Source organism: Phascolarctos cinereus, unplaced genomic scaffold, assembly GCF_003287225.1.
Source record: "Phascolarctos cinereus isolate Bilbo 61053 unplaced genomic scaffold, phaCin_HiC Scaffold_1;HRSCAF=81, whole genome shotgun sequence".
NCBI classification, from domain to species: Eukaryota; Metazoa; Chordata; class Mammalia; order Diprotodontia; family Phascolarctidae; genus Phascolarctos; species Phascolarctos cinereus.
Genome location: NW_027555514.1, coordinates 90,938,516 through 90,955,258, shown reverse-complemented (window position 1 = coordinate 90,955,258; position 16,743 = coordinate 90,938,516). Strand labels below are relative to the sequence as shown.

The following is a 16,743-nucleotide window of genomic DNA, read 5'->3' as shown; positions in this document are numbered from 1 at the left end:
TACTATCCACATCCAGAGAAAGAAGTATGGAGTCTGAACGCTGATTTTGTTTGTTTTGTTTTGTTTTCTCTTTCCCATTGTTTTTCCTTTTTGTTCTGATTCTTCTTTCACAACATGACTAATGTGAAAATGTTTAACATGATTGTGCATGTGTAATCTGTAACAGATTGCTTACCATCTTGGGGAGGGGAAATATGAAGGAGAAAAAAATTTGGAACTCAAAATTTTATAAAAGTGAGTGTTGAAAACTATCCTTACACGTAACTGGAAAAAAATAAAATACTATTAAATGAGGGAAAAAACACTAGTTACAAATTCTGTAATATTTAGGAAGCAGTGAAAACATTCAATAAAACTACTGCTGACAATAACAGTGACACTAGTAGGACCTTTAAGATACTTCTCAAATGTATTTATTTTTTAAAGCTTTCACAGGATTTAGAGCTAGCAAGCAGGATTACTTAGACCAATCTTCATTTGATAGAAAACAAAACTGAGGACCAGACGTTAAATTCTTTGTCCAAAGTCACAGGGGTAGTAAACAAAGAGGCCAGGATTTGAATGAGATCCTTCCAACTCCAAATTTATTGTGATATTCCTAATACCATGCTTTCTCCTAACAACAGCAAGTAACCAGAGATGATGTGTTACCTAGCATTTTGACTATGGATTTTTTAAAGTTTACTAGCTACTAGCTTGTCACACTATCTCCAAATAAGTTATCTGATACACTAAAAACTAAGGAAGTAAAGAAGCCAAACAGTAGAGCTATAGATCTATTTTTAAGAAAAAGGAACTCTAAAAGACTATCTACAAAAATATTTATAGCAACTTTTTGTGGTAAAAAAAAAGAATCAGAAATTGTGGGGATAACCACCAACTGTGAAATGGCTGATCAAGTTGTGGTATATGATTGTTATGGAATAATAATGTGCTATAAGAAATGCTATAAGAAAGGATGGTTTCAGAAAAACCTGGGAAGACTTATATGAACTGATGCAGAGTGAACAGAACCAGGAGAACCCTGTACATAGTAACAACAATACTGTAATGATGATCAATTCTGAAAGACTTAGCTACTGTAATCTATACAATTCTGAAGGGCTAATGATGAAAAAATGTTATCTGCTGCCAGAGAGAGAACTGATGAGGTCTGAGTATAAATTGAAGTACAACGTTTTCACTTTATTTTTCTTGCTTTGCAAGATGGCTAACAGGGAAATGTATTTTACATGATTTCACATGTATAACTGATATCATATTGCTTGCCTTCTCAATGGGTACAGGAACAGCTGGAGGGAGGGAGAGAATCTGAAACTCAAAATTTAAAAATAAAAAAGAACACTAAAAATTTTTTTTTTAAAAGAGACTCAAATTATTCATATCAAACAATTACAAAGTTTTTCTAATGTGTCCTATGAGTAAAGAAAAACATGCTTAATCACTCATCTTTAAACTGACAACTTGAAAAACACCCCAAATATTGGGTTGCTAGTTCAGAAGGTATGATTCCTGGCATCGCCAGAACTGAAAATAGTTTTATAATTTAGTCTGGGTCATAATGAATGTTTTCTACCACTCCCCAACAAAGCTAATTACAACATCAAATATATTAGTCCCAGTAATTAAAGGCCAAAAAGGGAACATTTTAAAATGTGGTCATTCTGTAAATAACTGTATTTTTAGCATTACCAAAGTAGTCATCTTAAGTGACTAGGAAAAATTTAAAGGAATCTGAAATTTCATCAGTTAGTTCTAAGCCTGTTATCTTACTGTTTTATAATCAATGAAGTGAATAAGATGTTATTCTCATATCTCAACAGCACAATTTTTAATATCTTTTTGCCTTCCAAGGGTTCCTTATACTAGTTTCTAAAAAAACAGATAATGAACTTACAATCAAATATGCCAATGCCAACCCTTAAGGAGCTTATATTCTAATGGGGAAAGACAACACATATAAGACAGCTTTCAAAGGGCAAGGAGAAAGAAAAGTCTGGAGAATGAGTACAAGCTTGAGTGAAATGAAATAGTGGTCCAATTAGGAAATTACCAATTAGAAGAGTGGGACCTAAAGGCAGAGATTTCTCCAAAGCGCTGAGACAAAAAGAAAGAGGAGAAGAAAGTATCGTTGATAACCACTTACATTTTCATATTCATCAATTATTGAGTATCTACACTTCCTCTAGGTCCTGATAATCAAGAGTATACATGTAATGCAAAGAAAGAGCGGGCTTTCAAAGTTAATTAAATTTTACAAAATAGACAAAGATTCTGAAAAGTCGATTGTTCAGTCCAAATGTATTTTAGAATTGTCTACCACTTTGCTATTATTCAGAGTTTAGTACAGCTGACTTTGTAATGAGAAAGACCTGATTTCAATTCCCACCTCTGACACTGGGCAAGTTCACATCACAACCTCCGAGCCTCTTTTGCTCTTCTGTGAAATAAGATGATATTTGGAGCATCTTATTAATACCAATATTCTTCTGTTATGTTTTATAAATGACTAGTCCACTTCAGTCTTTGAAGAATAAGCTAAAGATAACTCAGAGGGCAAGAGGGAAGCATATGGTGGGGGTGAGGAAGCTACAACACATACAGGAATACAGGATGTAATCAGAGTAACAGATGACCCAAAAGATGACGGGCCAATAGGGGGAAATTGCAGGGAACTGAGGAGAGATGGAGTTCCTTTGGAGAAAACTACATAAGTCTACATAAGTAGGAATCCTACTGTATTTTTAAAAAAGCAACAATGAGCTATGTAAACAGATGAATGATGAGGTAATTCACTACACTCAATGTCTATAAAGCCCTTAATTAAAATACTAACCTACTTGGAACTTGTCAGCTACACATCACTTGCTTAATTAACTTCCCTGCACTTGAGGCATTTAGGTAACACAGCACATACAATGTTGAACTTGGAATCAAGAAGACCTGGGTTCAAATCCTGTCTCACTTTTGTGGCCCTGGGCAACCCACCTAACATCTCTCAGCTTGTTTCTTCAACTGTAAAATGAGGATAATAATAAACCTACTTCACAAGGTACTTGTGAGGAATGCTTTATGATTCTTCAATATAAATGTTTCTAGGTATACCTCAATTTCTTCATCTCTAAAATAAAGGGCATTTTCTAAGGTGAATTCCAGCTCTACAATCTTCTATTTTTATGAACTGAAGAGGAAAGTGAAAACAAAAACTATTTTATTCCTAAAAGAATGTGAAGAATCCGTCCACAAAGCAAACGAAAAATTATTAAAGGCTGAAAAATACGATGACAGGTAAACATTAAAAGAGCTCCAATTATCAGAGATGAAGAAAAACCCAAGGCACCATAGTGAAGTACCTCCGAATTCCTGGTGACATAAGTGGACCAGTATACTATATTCCTCAGGGGAAAATAAAAGGAAATGAGTTTACACTGAGGCATGAAGAATTTAGGTTAGATCGGAGGAAGAATTTTACTGTCAATCTTGTTAAACAGTAAAAAAAGATTACCAAGAAAGAATGTGGAATTGTCTCCCAGAGCCTTTAAAATAAGATAGTCACCTAAGATAATAAAGATGAATGCTTGCCAAGAATACAGACAAGATAATCTCTGTAGATTTCTCCCAGCTCCATTATTCTAAAAATTAAACATTTTAGTTACACTAAAGAATAACATTTGCTGGATTGAAAGAGTAAAGAGAGAGAAAAGAACAACGGGGTCTTCAAATTATGTCATTCAATTCAACCAACATTTCTATTAAATACCTACTGTATAGAGTATTATGTTAGACTCTAGGAGTCCTTAACCAATCATCTTTACCATGTACCTACTACGAGGAGAACAGTTTATAAATCTAAGACCCCTAAAGATCACCAGGCCCTTCCAGGTAATCTGCAGTTGAACTTTCCAATAGGTTGTCTCCTCCAACTATAATGTGAGTCTTTGAGAACAGAGACTGTCTAATTTTTTCTATGTGTATTCTCAGTGCCCAGTACAGTGCTTGATACCTAAGTACTTAATAAATTCTTTTCCATTATACTGCACTATATGAATTTTAATTATTACTATTAAGGACATGGAGTTTCATAACAGTTCAAAATTTGTTAGCATTTCCAAGCACCCCTGATTTCATTAGCATTAGCATCACTCCATGTCTTCTCTTCTCATTACATGCACTAGTCATGAAAGGAGAATGAAACAAGAGAATGGTATCTCAAGTGCACACTAGCACCCTCAAAAGGAAAGCTTATGACTGAAAACTAGAAACATGACAATGGGAATCCAAAGAATGAATAAAAAAGCATGTATTAAGTGCTTACTACATACTAAACACTGTCTAAAGGGGGAGGAGAGAGAGGGAACACAGAGAAAAAAGTGAGTTCCTATCTGTAAAGGAGCTCACACCATAATTGCGGGGCTGTGTGTGTGTGTGTGTGTGTGTGTGTGTGTATTTAAAAAAGAACAAATAAGAGATTTCACCCGTAGAGTGGATGGAAAGGCCAGTCAGCCATAAGGCTGCAGCAGTGGGACTGATGACAGTTGCTGAACAGACCTAGTGACAGGACCGCTGGTGGTCCTCCACTTTACTAGAACGAATATAGAAACTGCTGGGTAGCAAGCACTTCCTGTCCAGCCACCTCATGACTGGGACAGCCAAGGATGAGGTAAATGGTGCTGCACAGGAGGATGATCTAGATCATGAGTCTGTAACTAGGGTCCACAGACTGATCCATAAATAGATTTGGCAGGGGGAGGATTCATGAACTTGGATGGGAAAAAAGTTACATTTCTATTTTCACTGACCTCTAATTAAACTTTGCATTTTCTTCAATTGTGAAATTTCTAATAAAATATTCTGAAAAGGCACCCACATGTTTCAAAAGATTGATGAATGGGTCCATGACAGAAAAAAAAAATTAAGAACTCTTGTTCTAGAGGTTAATACATCTATTAACTGAGCCTGAAATAGCAAATGATGAATAAGTAGAAAGAACACTGGAATTTAAGTAAAAATTAACCAAATAGTACTTATCAAGTATTTATTACACGCCAGACACTGCACTAAGCATGAAAATAAAAAGGAAAAGACTGTCGTCACCCTCAAGGAGATTACAATCTAATGGAGGAGACAACATACAAACAACCATGAATAAACAAGAGAGACACAGGATAAACTGAAAATAAACACCACAGGGAAGGCACTAGAATCAAGGGGGATCAGGCAAGCTTCCTACTGAAGGTGGGATTGTAGCTGAGACTTAAAGGAAGCCAGAAGGCAAAGAGGAGAAAGGTGAAAATTCCAGTCATGGACAATAGCCAGTGAAAATTCCCAGTTGAGAGGAGTGTCTTGTTCAAGGAATAGCAAGGAGGCCAGTGTTACTGGATTAAAGAGCAGGTAGAGGGAAGGAAAAGAGGTGTAAGGAGACTGGAAAGATAGGAAGGGACCAGGTCCTCACAGGCTCTGAATGCCAAAGGATTTTATATTTGATCCCAGAGATAATAAGGAGCCACTGAAGTTTACTGAGTAGCAGGGTAACATAATCAGACGTCCATGTTAGTGGAGAGAAACTTGTGGCAGGGAAATCAATAAGTAGGCACTATTAAAATAGCCACAGTCCAGGTGTGAGGGAATGATGGCAGTGTGAGAGGAGACAAGGGGGTATACATGAGAAATATTATGAAGATAAATCAAAAGGCTTTGGCAACAGGTTGGATACGGAGATGACACCTAGATTTCAAGCTTGGGTGACTAAATGGTAACCTAAACAGTAACAGGAAAGCTGGAAAGAGGGAAAGGTTGGTTTGGAGGGAAAGATAATGAGTTTTGTTTTGGGCATGCTGAGTTTAAGATATCTATGGCACCTCCAGTTAACATCCAATAAGTGTTCTGAGATGTGAGACTAGAAGTTGAGAGAGGTTAGGGCTGGATAAATAGATCTGAGAGTCACCTGTATCGAAATTATAATTGAAACAATGGAAGCTGATGAAATCAGCAAGTAGTACTGAGGAAGAACAGGGCCCAGGACTGAGTCCCAGTTTTGACATATACTGGCAATCTTATCTCGGATAAGTTTCTTAATTGATTGGAGCCTCAGTTTTCTTACCTGTACAGAAATGTAAGTCAGTGTGAGTTTTGTGGAAAAAAACACAAGATTTGGAGTCAGAAAACCTGTGTTTGAGTCTTGGCTCTAACAAGAAACAAGGGAGGCAGCAATGTGCAGGCCACAATTTCTAAGTTTCAACTTCCTCATCTTAAAAATCATGACAGTGATATTCATACTACTTACCTGTCGGCAAGTCTACCTTCTCAACATCTCTTTCATCCGTTCCACTCAGAGGGCCACCACTCCACTTCATGCCTTCCTCAACTCTCACCTAAGATATAGTCATAGCCTCTTAATTGGTCTTCCCATACCCAATATCCTCTCTGTGGAAACCCCTTGTTCAGTTTCTCTATAAATCATCAGAAATAAATTCTCTAATTAAAAACCCTTTCCAGACACTTCCCCTTAAGAAGATGGGGTAGGGTCAAGAACAAAAGGATTAAGGAAAATGGATTAAGGTTGGAAACCAAACTTAGGGGGGGAAAAAAGCATCCCTTATATTGTTAAGAACCTTGCCTTTACCTGTGACTTACCCAAGTCAACAAATTTGACACTATTACACATTTAGAATGCAAAAAGGCCAAGTTAGCTGAATCTATGCAGCTGAAGAAATCACCAAGCCGAAAAGAGGGGAAAAGATGATGACCCAAGGCAAAGCCTTTTGAGGCACTCGAGGTTACAGCTATAACTTGGATACTGAAGACCCAACAAAGACTTGAGAAAGGGTGGTCAAAGGAAGAACCACCAGGAAGAGCAAGAACCAGAGAGAGCAATGTCATGAAAACCTAGACAGAAGGAAGTAGGAAAGTACTCTCTTTTCCATTCAGAGGAAAGATTCCCCCCACAAAAAAACCTTTTTTTGTTCAGAAAATTCAGGAGACCCTTTCAATTCCTGAGGGGAATGGTCAAGCAAGGAATTTAGTAGTTCTAGCTGAAGATAACTGATTGTTGCTAGCAACTAAAATATTAATTCTAATCTAAAATATTAATTCAAAGCTTTATTTTAACATGATTTTTCTTCACATTTCCCTATGTTAGAAATACTTGGACTTAGAAAGTTAAATTAATAAAAAGTTTCAAGGTTGTTTGTGCCTATTGCTGTAAGAGAAAAATATTAATACATTTTTTCTTTGACAACTCTCAATCCTTCCTCCACACAGCTGCCAAAGTGATATTCCTAAAGGACAAGTTAGACCTTGCTCAAGAAAGTTCAGTGGCCCTCCACTGCCCCTATGTATGTATGTGTATGTACATGTACACACAAATTCCTTGGTTTGACCAAGGTTAAAGTTGCTCACAATCTGGCTCCGTTCCTAGCCTGTTCATTTACCCTGCAGCTGAATTCTCTCATATGTTGTCCATACAATTAAATGTGTGAGCTGAACAATAGAAGCAACTCTCTGTCTTCACTTTTCTGTCTGTATCCTGGTGAAGCTTTCCTTTTTGGCTTATTATCCATTATACCCATCAGGCACTCAACGTACCAATCAACCTATTGTTCCCTTTACACTACACCCTATTTCCTCCCTCCAGGCGTTCGGAAATGGCCCATACATGGCACCTGGAATATACTGTCCTCCCTTGGAACCCCTTGCTCCCTTCAAAGCTCAGCTCAACTTTCAAAAAGCCTTTCCTAATTCTCAGCTCTTCCCCAGATCACCCACCAATTTATCAATTTACTTTATATACAGACTGTATTTATTTGTGAATATCTTTATCTCTTCCTCTTTTTCCTCCCATGTAAGTTAAAACATTTATTTTTTTTATCCCTGGTACATAATAGGTGTTTAATAAATGCTTTTATAAAGTAAGTCCTTTGTAAACGTTCAAGTACTTTGTGAGTTAAGTTGTTAGCACTTTTACATACCTCTGCCTATCTCATAAGGTTTTGGCAAGTCTCAGATGAAATTTATATATGAAAGTGCTTTGCAAATTGTAAAGCATGATCCAAATGATAGTAGAATCAAAGTTTCTTGAGAGCAGGGACTATTCTCTTTTTACATTCCAAGTAAAAAGAACAGTGAGGCACTTCATCAAGTACATAATGAATTAAATAAGTTTTTATTAACTGAAATCACCTACCTTTCTCACGAACCAAGAAAGTTCTCCCTTACTTAGTCCAGTTTTTTTAAATCCAAATATAGGCATTTACATTTTTATACCTATTAAAGGTCATTTTCTTGGTGGTACTACTTTATTCCAACATGCTGAAATTTTAAAATTGGATCATCAGCATCCTTTGGGTTACCTATTCTGCCACTCTCCTCCCTCCAACAAAGCCACAAATTTATAAACATGACTTCCACATCTTAATCTAGGTCATATATAAAAAATTCCATTCAACAAACATTTATTAAAATTACACAGAACATAACACTATTAAATGTGCACCCTGTGCACAGAATATAAAAATAAGACCTGAGTTATTCATATATTGGCCCTGGTATATTCCTCTATAAATTTACAAAGTAGCAACCTAGAGCTCAGTGGATTAACTTGGGAGGGAAAGAAAGGAGACTATTTCTGGTGACCAAGTAGAAAGAGCTGGATATTCCTGGTGGGAAGAAGTCACAAATTACATCAAGGACCTAGCCAGATGCACCCACTTTTCACGTATGGATTAAGTTACTGTACGCGAAGACTCTCATACAGATTTTGTAACTGAAAAAGACCTGAGGTCAGTCCAACTCCCTAATTTTACAGATGAAGAAAGTGAGGTCCAGAGAGGGGAAGGTAATTACCCAATGTACACAGTAAATGCCAGGACTAGGATTTGAACTCAGATGCTTAGATTCTAAATTAAGCTCTCTCTGCATGGTAAAGAGTGAAGTCCTCACTTAACTTTTTTCCACCAGACTTTCACTCTAAACTTGGGAGAGGAAGATTATATTGAGTCTTACCCTAGTGCTACCCTTGAAAATTTTTATTAGTCTGAAATTATTACTCCCATTTACCCAAGAACAGTAACTTGTCAAGAGTTACACTGAAGTGAGAGGTAAAATTAAAGTTTGCTAAAATTTAGAGATAACAATTCTCTCCCTTTCTTTGGCTATTTCTTCTTGCTATTCAGAATGAATACGAAGTTACTATCTAAGAGAGAAATGACTTGCAATTATTTAAAAGGCAGTATATTTATTCAGAAGTTCCTTTTCTAGTTTAACATTTGGAGTTTAAGCACTTTAGGCTGAGATGCTGCTGAAGTTCCAGCACACTGCTATAAGGCTCCTCCAGAGGGTTGGGGATACTCTGGAGGTGAGGGAAAGAGGGGTATAACTACTATCCCAGAAGGGTAGGAGGGAAACAATCAGGGAAAAGGAAGCTTGGCAGATACCTACAAGGATGTTAGACAGATACACATAAGCATATAATATAGAACACTAAGTTTGACCACTTTTTACCATAAAAAGGTCAGCTAGGACTGGTTTCTGATTGTATGAACTGTTGTATTAAGGTAAACATACTCAGCAGCAAATACCAGTTATCTTCTCAGTTCCCCATTAAGAAACTAGTGACAAAAACCATCAGATGAATGCTATCTAATAAAACACTCAAAATCCAACCAACCAATATAAAGAATATTTTGCTGGCAGAGTTAAGAGCAACTATTCAGTTTAAAAAAACACCACCACAAACCTCCAAATGTTTCTGACCCTTCAGAACACTGCTGTTTGTATCACCTGTATTTCTATTTGTCTGATTAGAACTTGGGCAAATCTAAGATCTAGTACACCAAAGGTCACATCTTTTGTCAATAAGGGAGGAGGGAAGCCTACCTGAGCAGTTCTCTTTATGACAAAAGGAAAATTGGCAAAAAAGAGCTGTCCCATAAATGACAGTATCAAGAAATTACGGGGGTCAGCTAGGTGGTGCAGTGGATAGAGCACCGGCCCTGGAGTCAGGAGGACATGACTTCAAATCAGGCCTCAGACACTTAACACTTACTCAGACACTTAACACTTACTAGCTGTGTTATCTTGGGCAAGTCACTTAACCCCACTGCCTCCCCCCCAAAAAAAAAACCCCAAAAGAAAGAAATTATGGGAGAAACAAAGAAACTATGAGATAACTGCTATCACAGCATACTACACTTTGGAAAAAAAATATTAATGATTAATTTTAATACACTAGAGTCCTGCTATGGAACTTTTCTTGTAACACATACTATTACACATAAATGTAAAGCATAAAGACCAGCACATTTTGAAGTTATACAAAGGGTGTCCAAATATCATTCAGTACTTTAAAAATATGTAACTTAAAGGTTTAGAATAACATGAAAAATGAGATACTTTGAAGATATTCTAAAAACATCTACTTTCAAGTTACTGGATCTTTTCCATGATAAGAGGCTGGTAGTTTAGATTACAGTACTCTTCAATCACCTAGTAACCTCAGAAGAGTCTGTATTACATAAAATATTGACCCTATTAAAATACCCAATGAGTCAGTACTACCAGCTTCCCCTACAATCTGATTTTGGTCTTCTTTGCAAGCTAATAATTTTAGTAATTTGAAGGGAGAGAGGGGTGATTTTTCATTAGATCATAAACTCCTTTGAGGCCAGGGCCTGTCTTCTGCTTTTTTAAATCCCCAGCTCTTAGCACAGTACCTGGCGCATAGCAGGCACTTAATTTTTAGGGAACTGAATTAAGCATAAAAGGATTTCACTACATTTGATCCCCTTTCACATTTCTGTGAATTATTTCCTCTAATAAACTATATTACAAGTTAAACTGATTGAAAATACCAGACAATGGCTTCCAATACATAGGTGAAACCTCTACGGGTGAGTTATGTAAAAATATAAATACACTTTATCCATTTGTTTTACTTAATTATTTTTCTTTAATACAAGAAAGAATTAAAGAGGGAAGCTGGGAAATGATTTTCACAGAGATTAGAGTACCTACATGAGGGGTGATCACAAATCTGAAGAATGAGTTAAGCTTTGCTCCTACTCATTTTCTGTAACATCCTAGAAGGATGCCAACTATTTAAGGATACTAGAATACTTCAGTGTAGTAAAACATAGTTGGTAAATTTGGCAACTACTAATTAAGCACAGTCTGAAAGCCACAATTTTAGGTGGCCTCAAAACTAACTTTACATGTCAATGAACAAGCATTTATTAAGTCCCTATTACTTACTTGCCAGGCACTATGGATACAAAGACAGAAATGAAACAGTCCCTGCTCTCAAGGCACTTACAGTCTATTTGGAGAGTCAATATGTTCATTTAAGTGTATATAAAACATACGTAACATTAGGGAGGCTGGACGAAAAGCAATTAGGGGTGGAGGTCAGAAAAGTCTTGACATGAAAAAAGTATGAAAAAGCATGAAAGGGAATTTTAAGATGTGGGAAGAGAGAAAGGGAGTACACTGCAGCCAAAGGAGACAGTCCAAGTGGAGATGGGAGACAGTAACTGTGTCAAGACCAGCAAGAAGACTTATTTATAGTAATGATATAATAAGGCTGGAAAGATAGGTTAAGACTTTGTGAAAGGCTTTAAATATTATACAAAAGAATTTAATCCTAGGGGCAATAAGAAGCTACTGGAATTTACTGAATAAAGAGGGAACTTGGTCAGATCCATGCTTTAAAAAAACCACTTTGGCAGCTACGTGAGGATGGATTGGGGGAAGACAGAGATGATATTACCTCAACAGACAAGCCAAGAGATGATCATGGCCTGAATTATGGTGGTAACCACATACGGCATTAAAATGAAATCTTGGCTCATGACAGTAGGAACAGCAAGCTCTAGTAGCACGCCTGAACTATGGTGTTAAGGTGGAGAAAAGGACAAATTTAAGAGATATTAGAGATAAAAATAACAAGACCTGGCAAATGAATGGATACACGGGCTGTATGAGAGTAAAGATTCAAGGATGAAAAACTGTAAACCTGGATGACTAGAAGGATATTAGCGCCTTACACAGAAACACGGAAGTTGTGAAATGGGATTCTACTCTAGGCATAATGAGTTTGAAATGTCTACAGGAAAATCACTTTGAAATGTCCAACAGGAACTCAGAAGACAGACCAATGTTAAATACATAAATATGGGAGCCATCAGCATAGAAATTATAGTTGAAGCCATGGAAGCTGATAAGATCACAGAGAATATAAAAAGAAGTTAACCCAAGACAGAGTCATGAGGTATACCCATAGTTAGGGGATGTGATGTGGCTAATGATCCAGCAAAGTAGACTTTCTCAAGACAGCACTCTTGACAACTAACAACCAAGTGAGAGCAATGTCATAAAAACCCCCAGAGGACTGAGTATCTATCTAGGAGAGGGTGGCCAAGAGAATCAAATACTACAGTTAAGTAGAAAAAGATAAGGATTAAGAAAAAGACATCAAATATAATAATTAAGACATGACTGTTAGCTTTGGAGAGAAAAAAAGCATTGTTTAAATTACTTGTGTACCTTATAATTAGTACCAATTTGTTAAGAAATAATATTTAAAACTTAAAGCAAAGTCATTACTAACTATATGGAAATTAATTGCCTAGTTTAACCTGGGATCTTTAAAAAGGAGACGTGTATCCCTAAAGCAAAACTTCTAATCAATGTTATGTTATTGCTAGTACTATTGTGTTACAGAATAGCAATAAATATTATTGTTAATTCTGTAGTATAAAGTCATTAGCAAATAATGTCAGTGAATTCCCAGAAGTCCATAGCATTAACTATTTTTGGTATAACTGCCACATGAAAATTACATTTGTTGTGATAACTTTTTTTTCTGGTCACGGTCAAGAATAGCTACTTGGGATGGCAGTGTCCATCTGATGTAAACATGCTAGTTGAATGCAAGGACTGGGATTAGTCAGAACTTTATTAGAACAGTGAATCCAGTTTCAGTCATCAAACTTGAAAAAAGATAGAAACTGGAGGGTGACCCAAGATATATGACAAAAATAAAAAGGGACAGAAAACAGGTCTTACAGTTCCCATTGTATTCTTCATAGTGCCTTGTACTGTACAAAACAGTAGGCTCTCAAATGCCATGAATAGAGAATGATAAGCCATCTGGATTTTTATGGAAATAGGCTTTACATATTCACTAAAAACTAAGTTAGAGGAAAGAGTTAATGTAAATTGAAAGTGAAGATGTTACCCTTGGATATAAAGTACTTAAGCAGCAGCATGCTAAAACCCTGAAATGGCCTCCAGAGAGATATTGTAGAAGCTCCAGTACTTTGTGCTCTGAAGAGGGGGAAGGGAAGCATCAATAACACATCATTCAGGCACTGATTTGCTTTAGGGTATAAAGAGCTGGCTGGGTCAGAAAAGCTTGAGTTCTCTTCTAACTTCATAATTCTCTGATGTCACCTTCAGGTGGTTCCCAAGACAGACTAGACATCTAATTATGGACCTTTACTGTTAAATGGAACACGGAGAGTTAGCCAGAAGCCACTTCACAAGTAATAGTAACACAACTTAAAGAATGGAGAATCACTGCTCAGATGGAAGGGGTGGGGAAAGAGAGAACAGGAGAGAAGGGAAGATGAAAATGAAAAAGTTCAGAGAAGGATGTTTTAGGTATCCAAGTGTTTCAGGTTGCTGAAATTTAGAACCCCAATTCTCATAGAATTCAGAGTGGACTGTTTGTACATAGCTGTCAGCACATTATCCCTCCCATTAAACCATGAACTCCTTTTGTATTTTCTGGGCTTAGCACACTACCTTGCACTTGGTAGGTGCTTAATAAATGTTTATTGACTGATTCAACTATAGTAAGAGTACTAAAAGATTTTCTTAGGGATTCACTAAGCCCGCAACTTAAAAGTCTCTTTTCTATGATTAGGCAATGCATCACCTTCAAAGCCACTCGTAGGAGTGAAAGAAAACGTGGAGGTATGTAGAATCAATTCCTCATAAGTCTCGATGACATATCATGATTTTTTTTTTGGAGGGGGGCATGTTCATTGAAAGATGAGAAACATGAATAACTATGAAGAGTATATCTTAGCCAATGAACCCAGAAAGCTATGGAGAGAGAGAGTAAAAAAAAGGGGGAGAGAAATTAGTATGAAGTTGTCTCCAAGATAAGTTCATCCAATGAAATGAACCAGTTACATGCTTTCTTCTGACGATGTTCCTGTTGAAAACTAAAGAACTTAAACTCTGTGCTCAAGTAAAGTTTTTTTAAGCCAGAGAATACTTTTTATACAACTATGCTAAAATTTTGACTTTAAAACATCAGTTTCATGAAAGTAGAAAACGTGTTTGGTTTCTGATCTTCAGCACCTAAGCCCAAAGTGGCTTCATTGAGAAAAATGGCAACTTCCAGAATGAGATTCAAATGTATGTCAACTTCTTTTTTTAAAAATAACTTTCTAAATATTTCAAGTCAACCTGGTTACAATCATCTGACCTTATTAAAGTATGCCTAAGGAAAAAATAATTTTTATTGTCATTCGAGAAATTATAGATTTTACTTTTTAATTATTCTAGATAACAAATTTTTTCCTATTTCAGTGTTTCTACATTATACAGATCTTAAATTTGGTAGCATCCAAGTAGCTCCCAGGTTAATTTTTTTTTTTAAATCTAGCAAGGGTTTTGGGGGCCTGCAAAAAAAACACTCTAAACCAGTACAATGGGCCAAGGGCCATTTAATATAAGAAAAGTCTCAGGTCACTTAATTTGTGAAACGTACAATGGACATACGTCCCTTTCTTCAACATCTTACAAAGCTCTTTGTTAAAATACTGCGGGTTTCTGTAACTAAAAAGTTATTAGCAGTTGCCAGGGATAAAAGGATTTTAGAGTGGGGTCCAGAAGGAGGGATCTGTAGAACATAAGAGTGATTTCTTCCTTTTGGGAAACACCAAAACTCAGTAGCATCTGAGGGATGAGGGGGTGAGGAGTGGAAACCCCAGCGACAGTAAGACAACTCGAGCCCGAGTGCCTCCGCCAGCCCTCCCTAACCAACCACGCGCCTCCCTCCCCCACCCCCCCACCCCGCAGTTTCCTCTTCCACACCCACCCCTTCCTCGGACACATCCTCTTCCTCCTCCCACCCCGCCTCCCGAGGCCGACCCGGGGGCGGCCCCGCCACCTGTCTGGCCAGACGCAAGGAAAGGCGGAAGGAGCCCAGGACTGCCCAGCTCCCCGAGCCGTGGGACGGGGAGGAAGTGCAGGGGACCTGAGACACGGGCTGGATCCAGCCCTTCCCCCCGAGCCGGAGCCGCCGCGGCCACTCTCCCCTCAAAATGGTGGTTGCCTTGGCCGCCTGGTTATGAAACACGCGCCGCAGCCCCCGCCCGGGGTGGAGGCAGGAGGCGGCCTCGGCTCCCACCCTCCAGCCCTGCACATGGACACGCCGCGGCTGCAAACTTCCCGGGGGCCGCCAACACCGCCTCCAGGGGGATCGGGGACAGGAGGAGGGCGCCGGGAGTGCCAAGAGGAGAAGCCCCCACTAACGCCCCCCAAACACAAGGCCCAGGGAGGGGAAGATAGCGGGAGGCGGGAGGGGGCAAGATCAGTGACTGACTCACCCACGGACCGGTACCCCAGGATAGCGATCTTCCGGGACTTGGACTGCGGCATCTTCTCACACTCCACAGCCCCGGCCCAAACCACATCAACCGCGGCGGCGGCGGCTCCTGCTGGTGCTGGAGGCGGCAGCGGCGGCCGGGGAGAGCGACATACAGAGGAGAAGCGGCGGCGACGGCGAGCGGGCTGGCGCGGGCTCGGGCTGGGTCCCTCTCCCCCGCTCCTGAGTTCCCCCCGCTTCTCTCCCCCCAACCGCCCGGAACCGACCGCGAGACACCGACCCCCCCTCCCCCCACAACACACACACGTGACACCACCCTCTCCCTCCCGGTTAGGCCCCTCCCCTACGTGACCCGAGTGTCAGGCTTCCTCCACCACCACCACACACACAGATACACACACCCCAACTCAAATGTTCTTCCCCTGCCCGCTCCTCTTTCCACCAAATGGAAGGTGGGCTGGGTTTAAAAGGGGGAAAAAAAGCTGCTTAAGATTTTCTAGAAAAAGTCACGACTAAAACTCGCTGCGTCATCAACCCCCCCTTCTCCCCTCCGCCGCTTATTAATTACGCTTCTTCTTTCCGAGCGCTGATTGGGCACCCTTCCGCCCACTTGAGCAATGACGCGACGGAAACTCCTTCTCCCATTGGGCTAGGGGAAGCCAAGCGGAAAGGAGGCGGTGTCGGAGGACTGGGCGGTGAGTTGGTATCGACACCTCCGAGCTAAAAATAAATTCTTGGCATCAGCCGCGCGGTGGGGCGCCGGTGGCGTTAGTAGGCTTTGAAACGCGAGAGGGAAGGGCGGGGTAAGAAAGAGCTCCTCTGGGATTGGCGAAAGTAGAGCGGAGGGGGCGGGGCAGAGAGGAGCGAGCGCGACGGTGGTTGGAGAGGAATGTTGGGCGGTTGGTTCGGCGTGCGCCAGGTGTGTCCATAAAAGGCTCCCGGCGCGCGGCTCTTACGATAAGGACGCTTTCGATCGTTGGGCGGTTGCTTGCTCGGTGTCTTGTAAAAATAGCTGGTTTACGTGTGGAAGCCAGACTAGGCTGTAGGGGAGTGGGAGGAGATGCGATGGCGCTATTTAGTAATTTTACCAATAGCAATGGCGACAAACGTGGATCTTAGCTTAGGCC

The 16,743-nt window shown here is 39.4% G+C and overlaps 1 protein-coding gene across 1 annotated transcript in view; it reads right to left on the bottom strand.

Moving 5' to 3' along the window:
- The window catches only part of RHEB (Ras homolog, mTORC1 binding), a 66,528-nt gene extending 50,681 nt beyond the window's left edge, over positions 1-15,847 (bottom strand). The window contains exon 1 of the mRNA XM_020977898.2: positions 15,618-15,847. Within this exon, the coding sequence (XP_020833557.1) occupies positions 15,618-15,669 (52 nt within the window). The 5' untranslated portion in view covers positions 15,670-15,847. The remainder of the gene's footprint in view (positions 1-15,617) is intronic.
- Between the last annotated feature and the right edge of the window lie 896 nt (positions 15,848-16,743).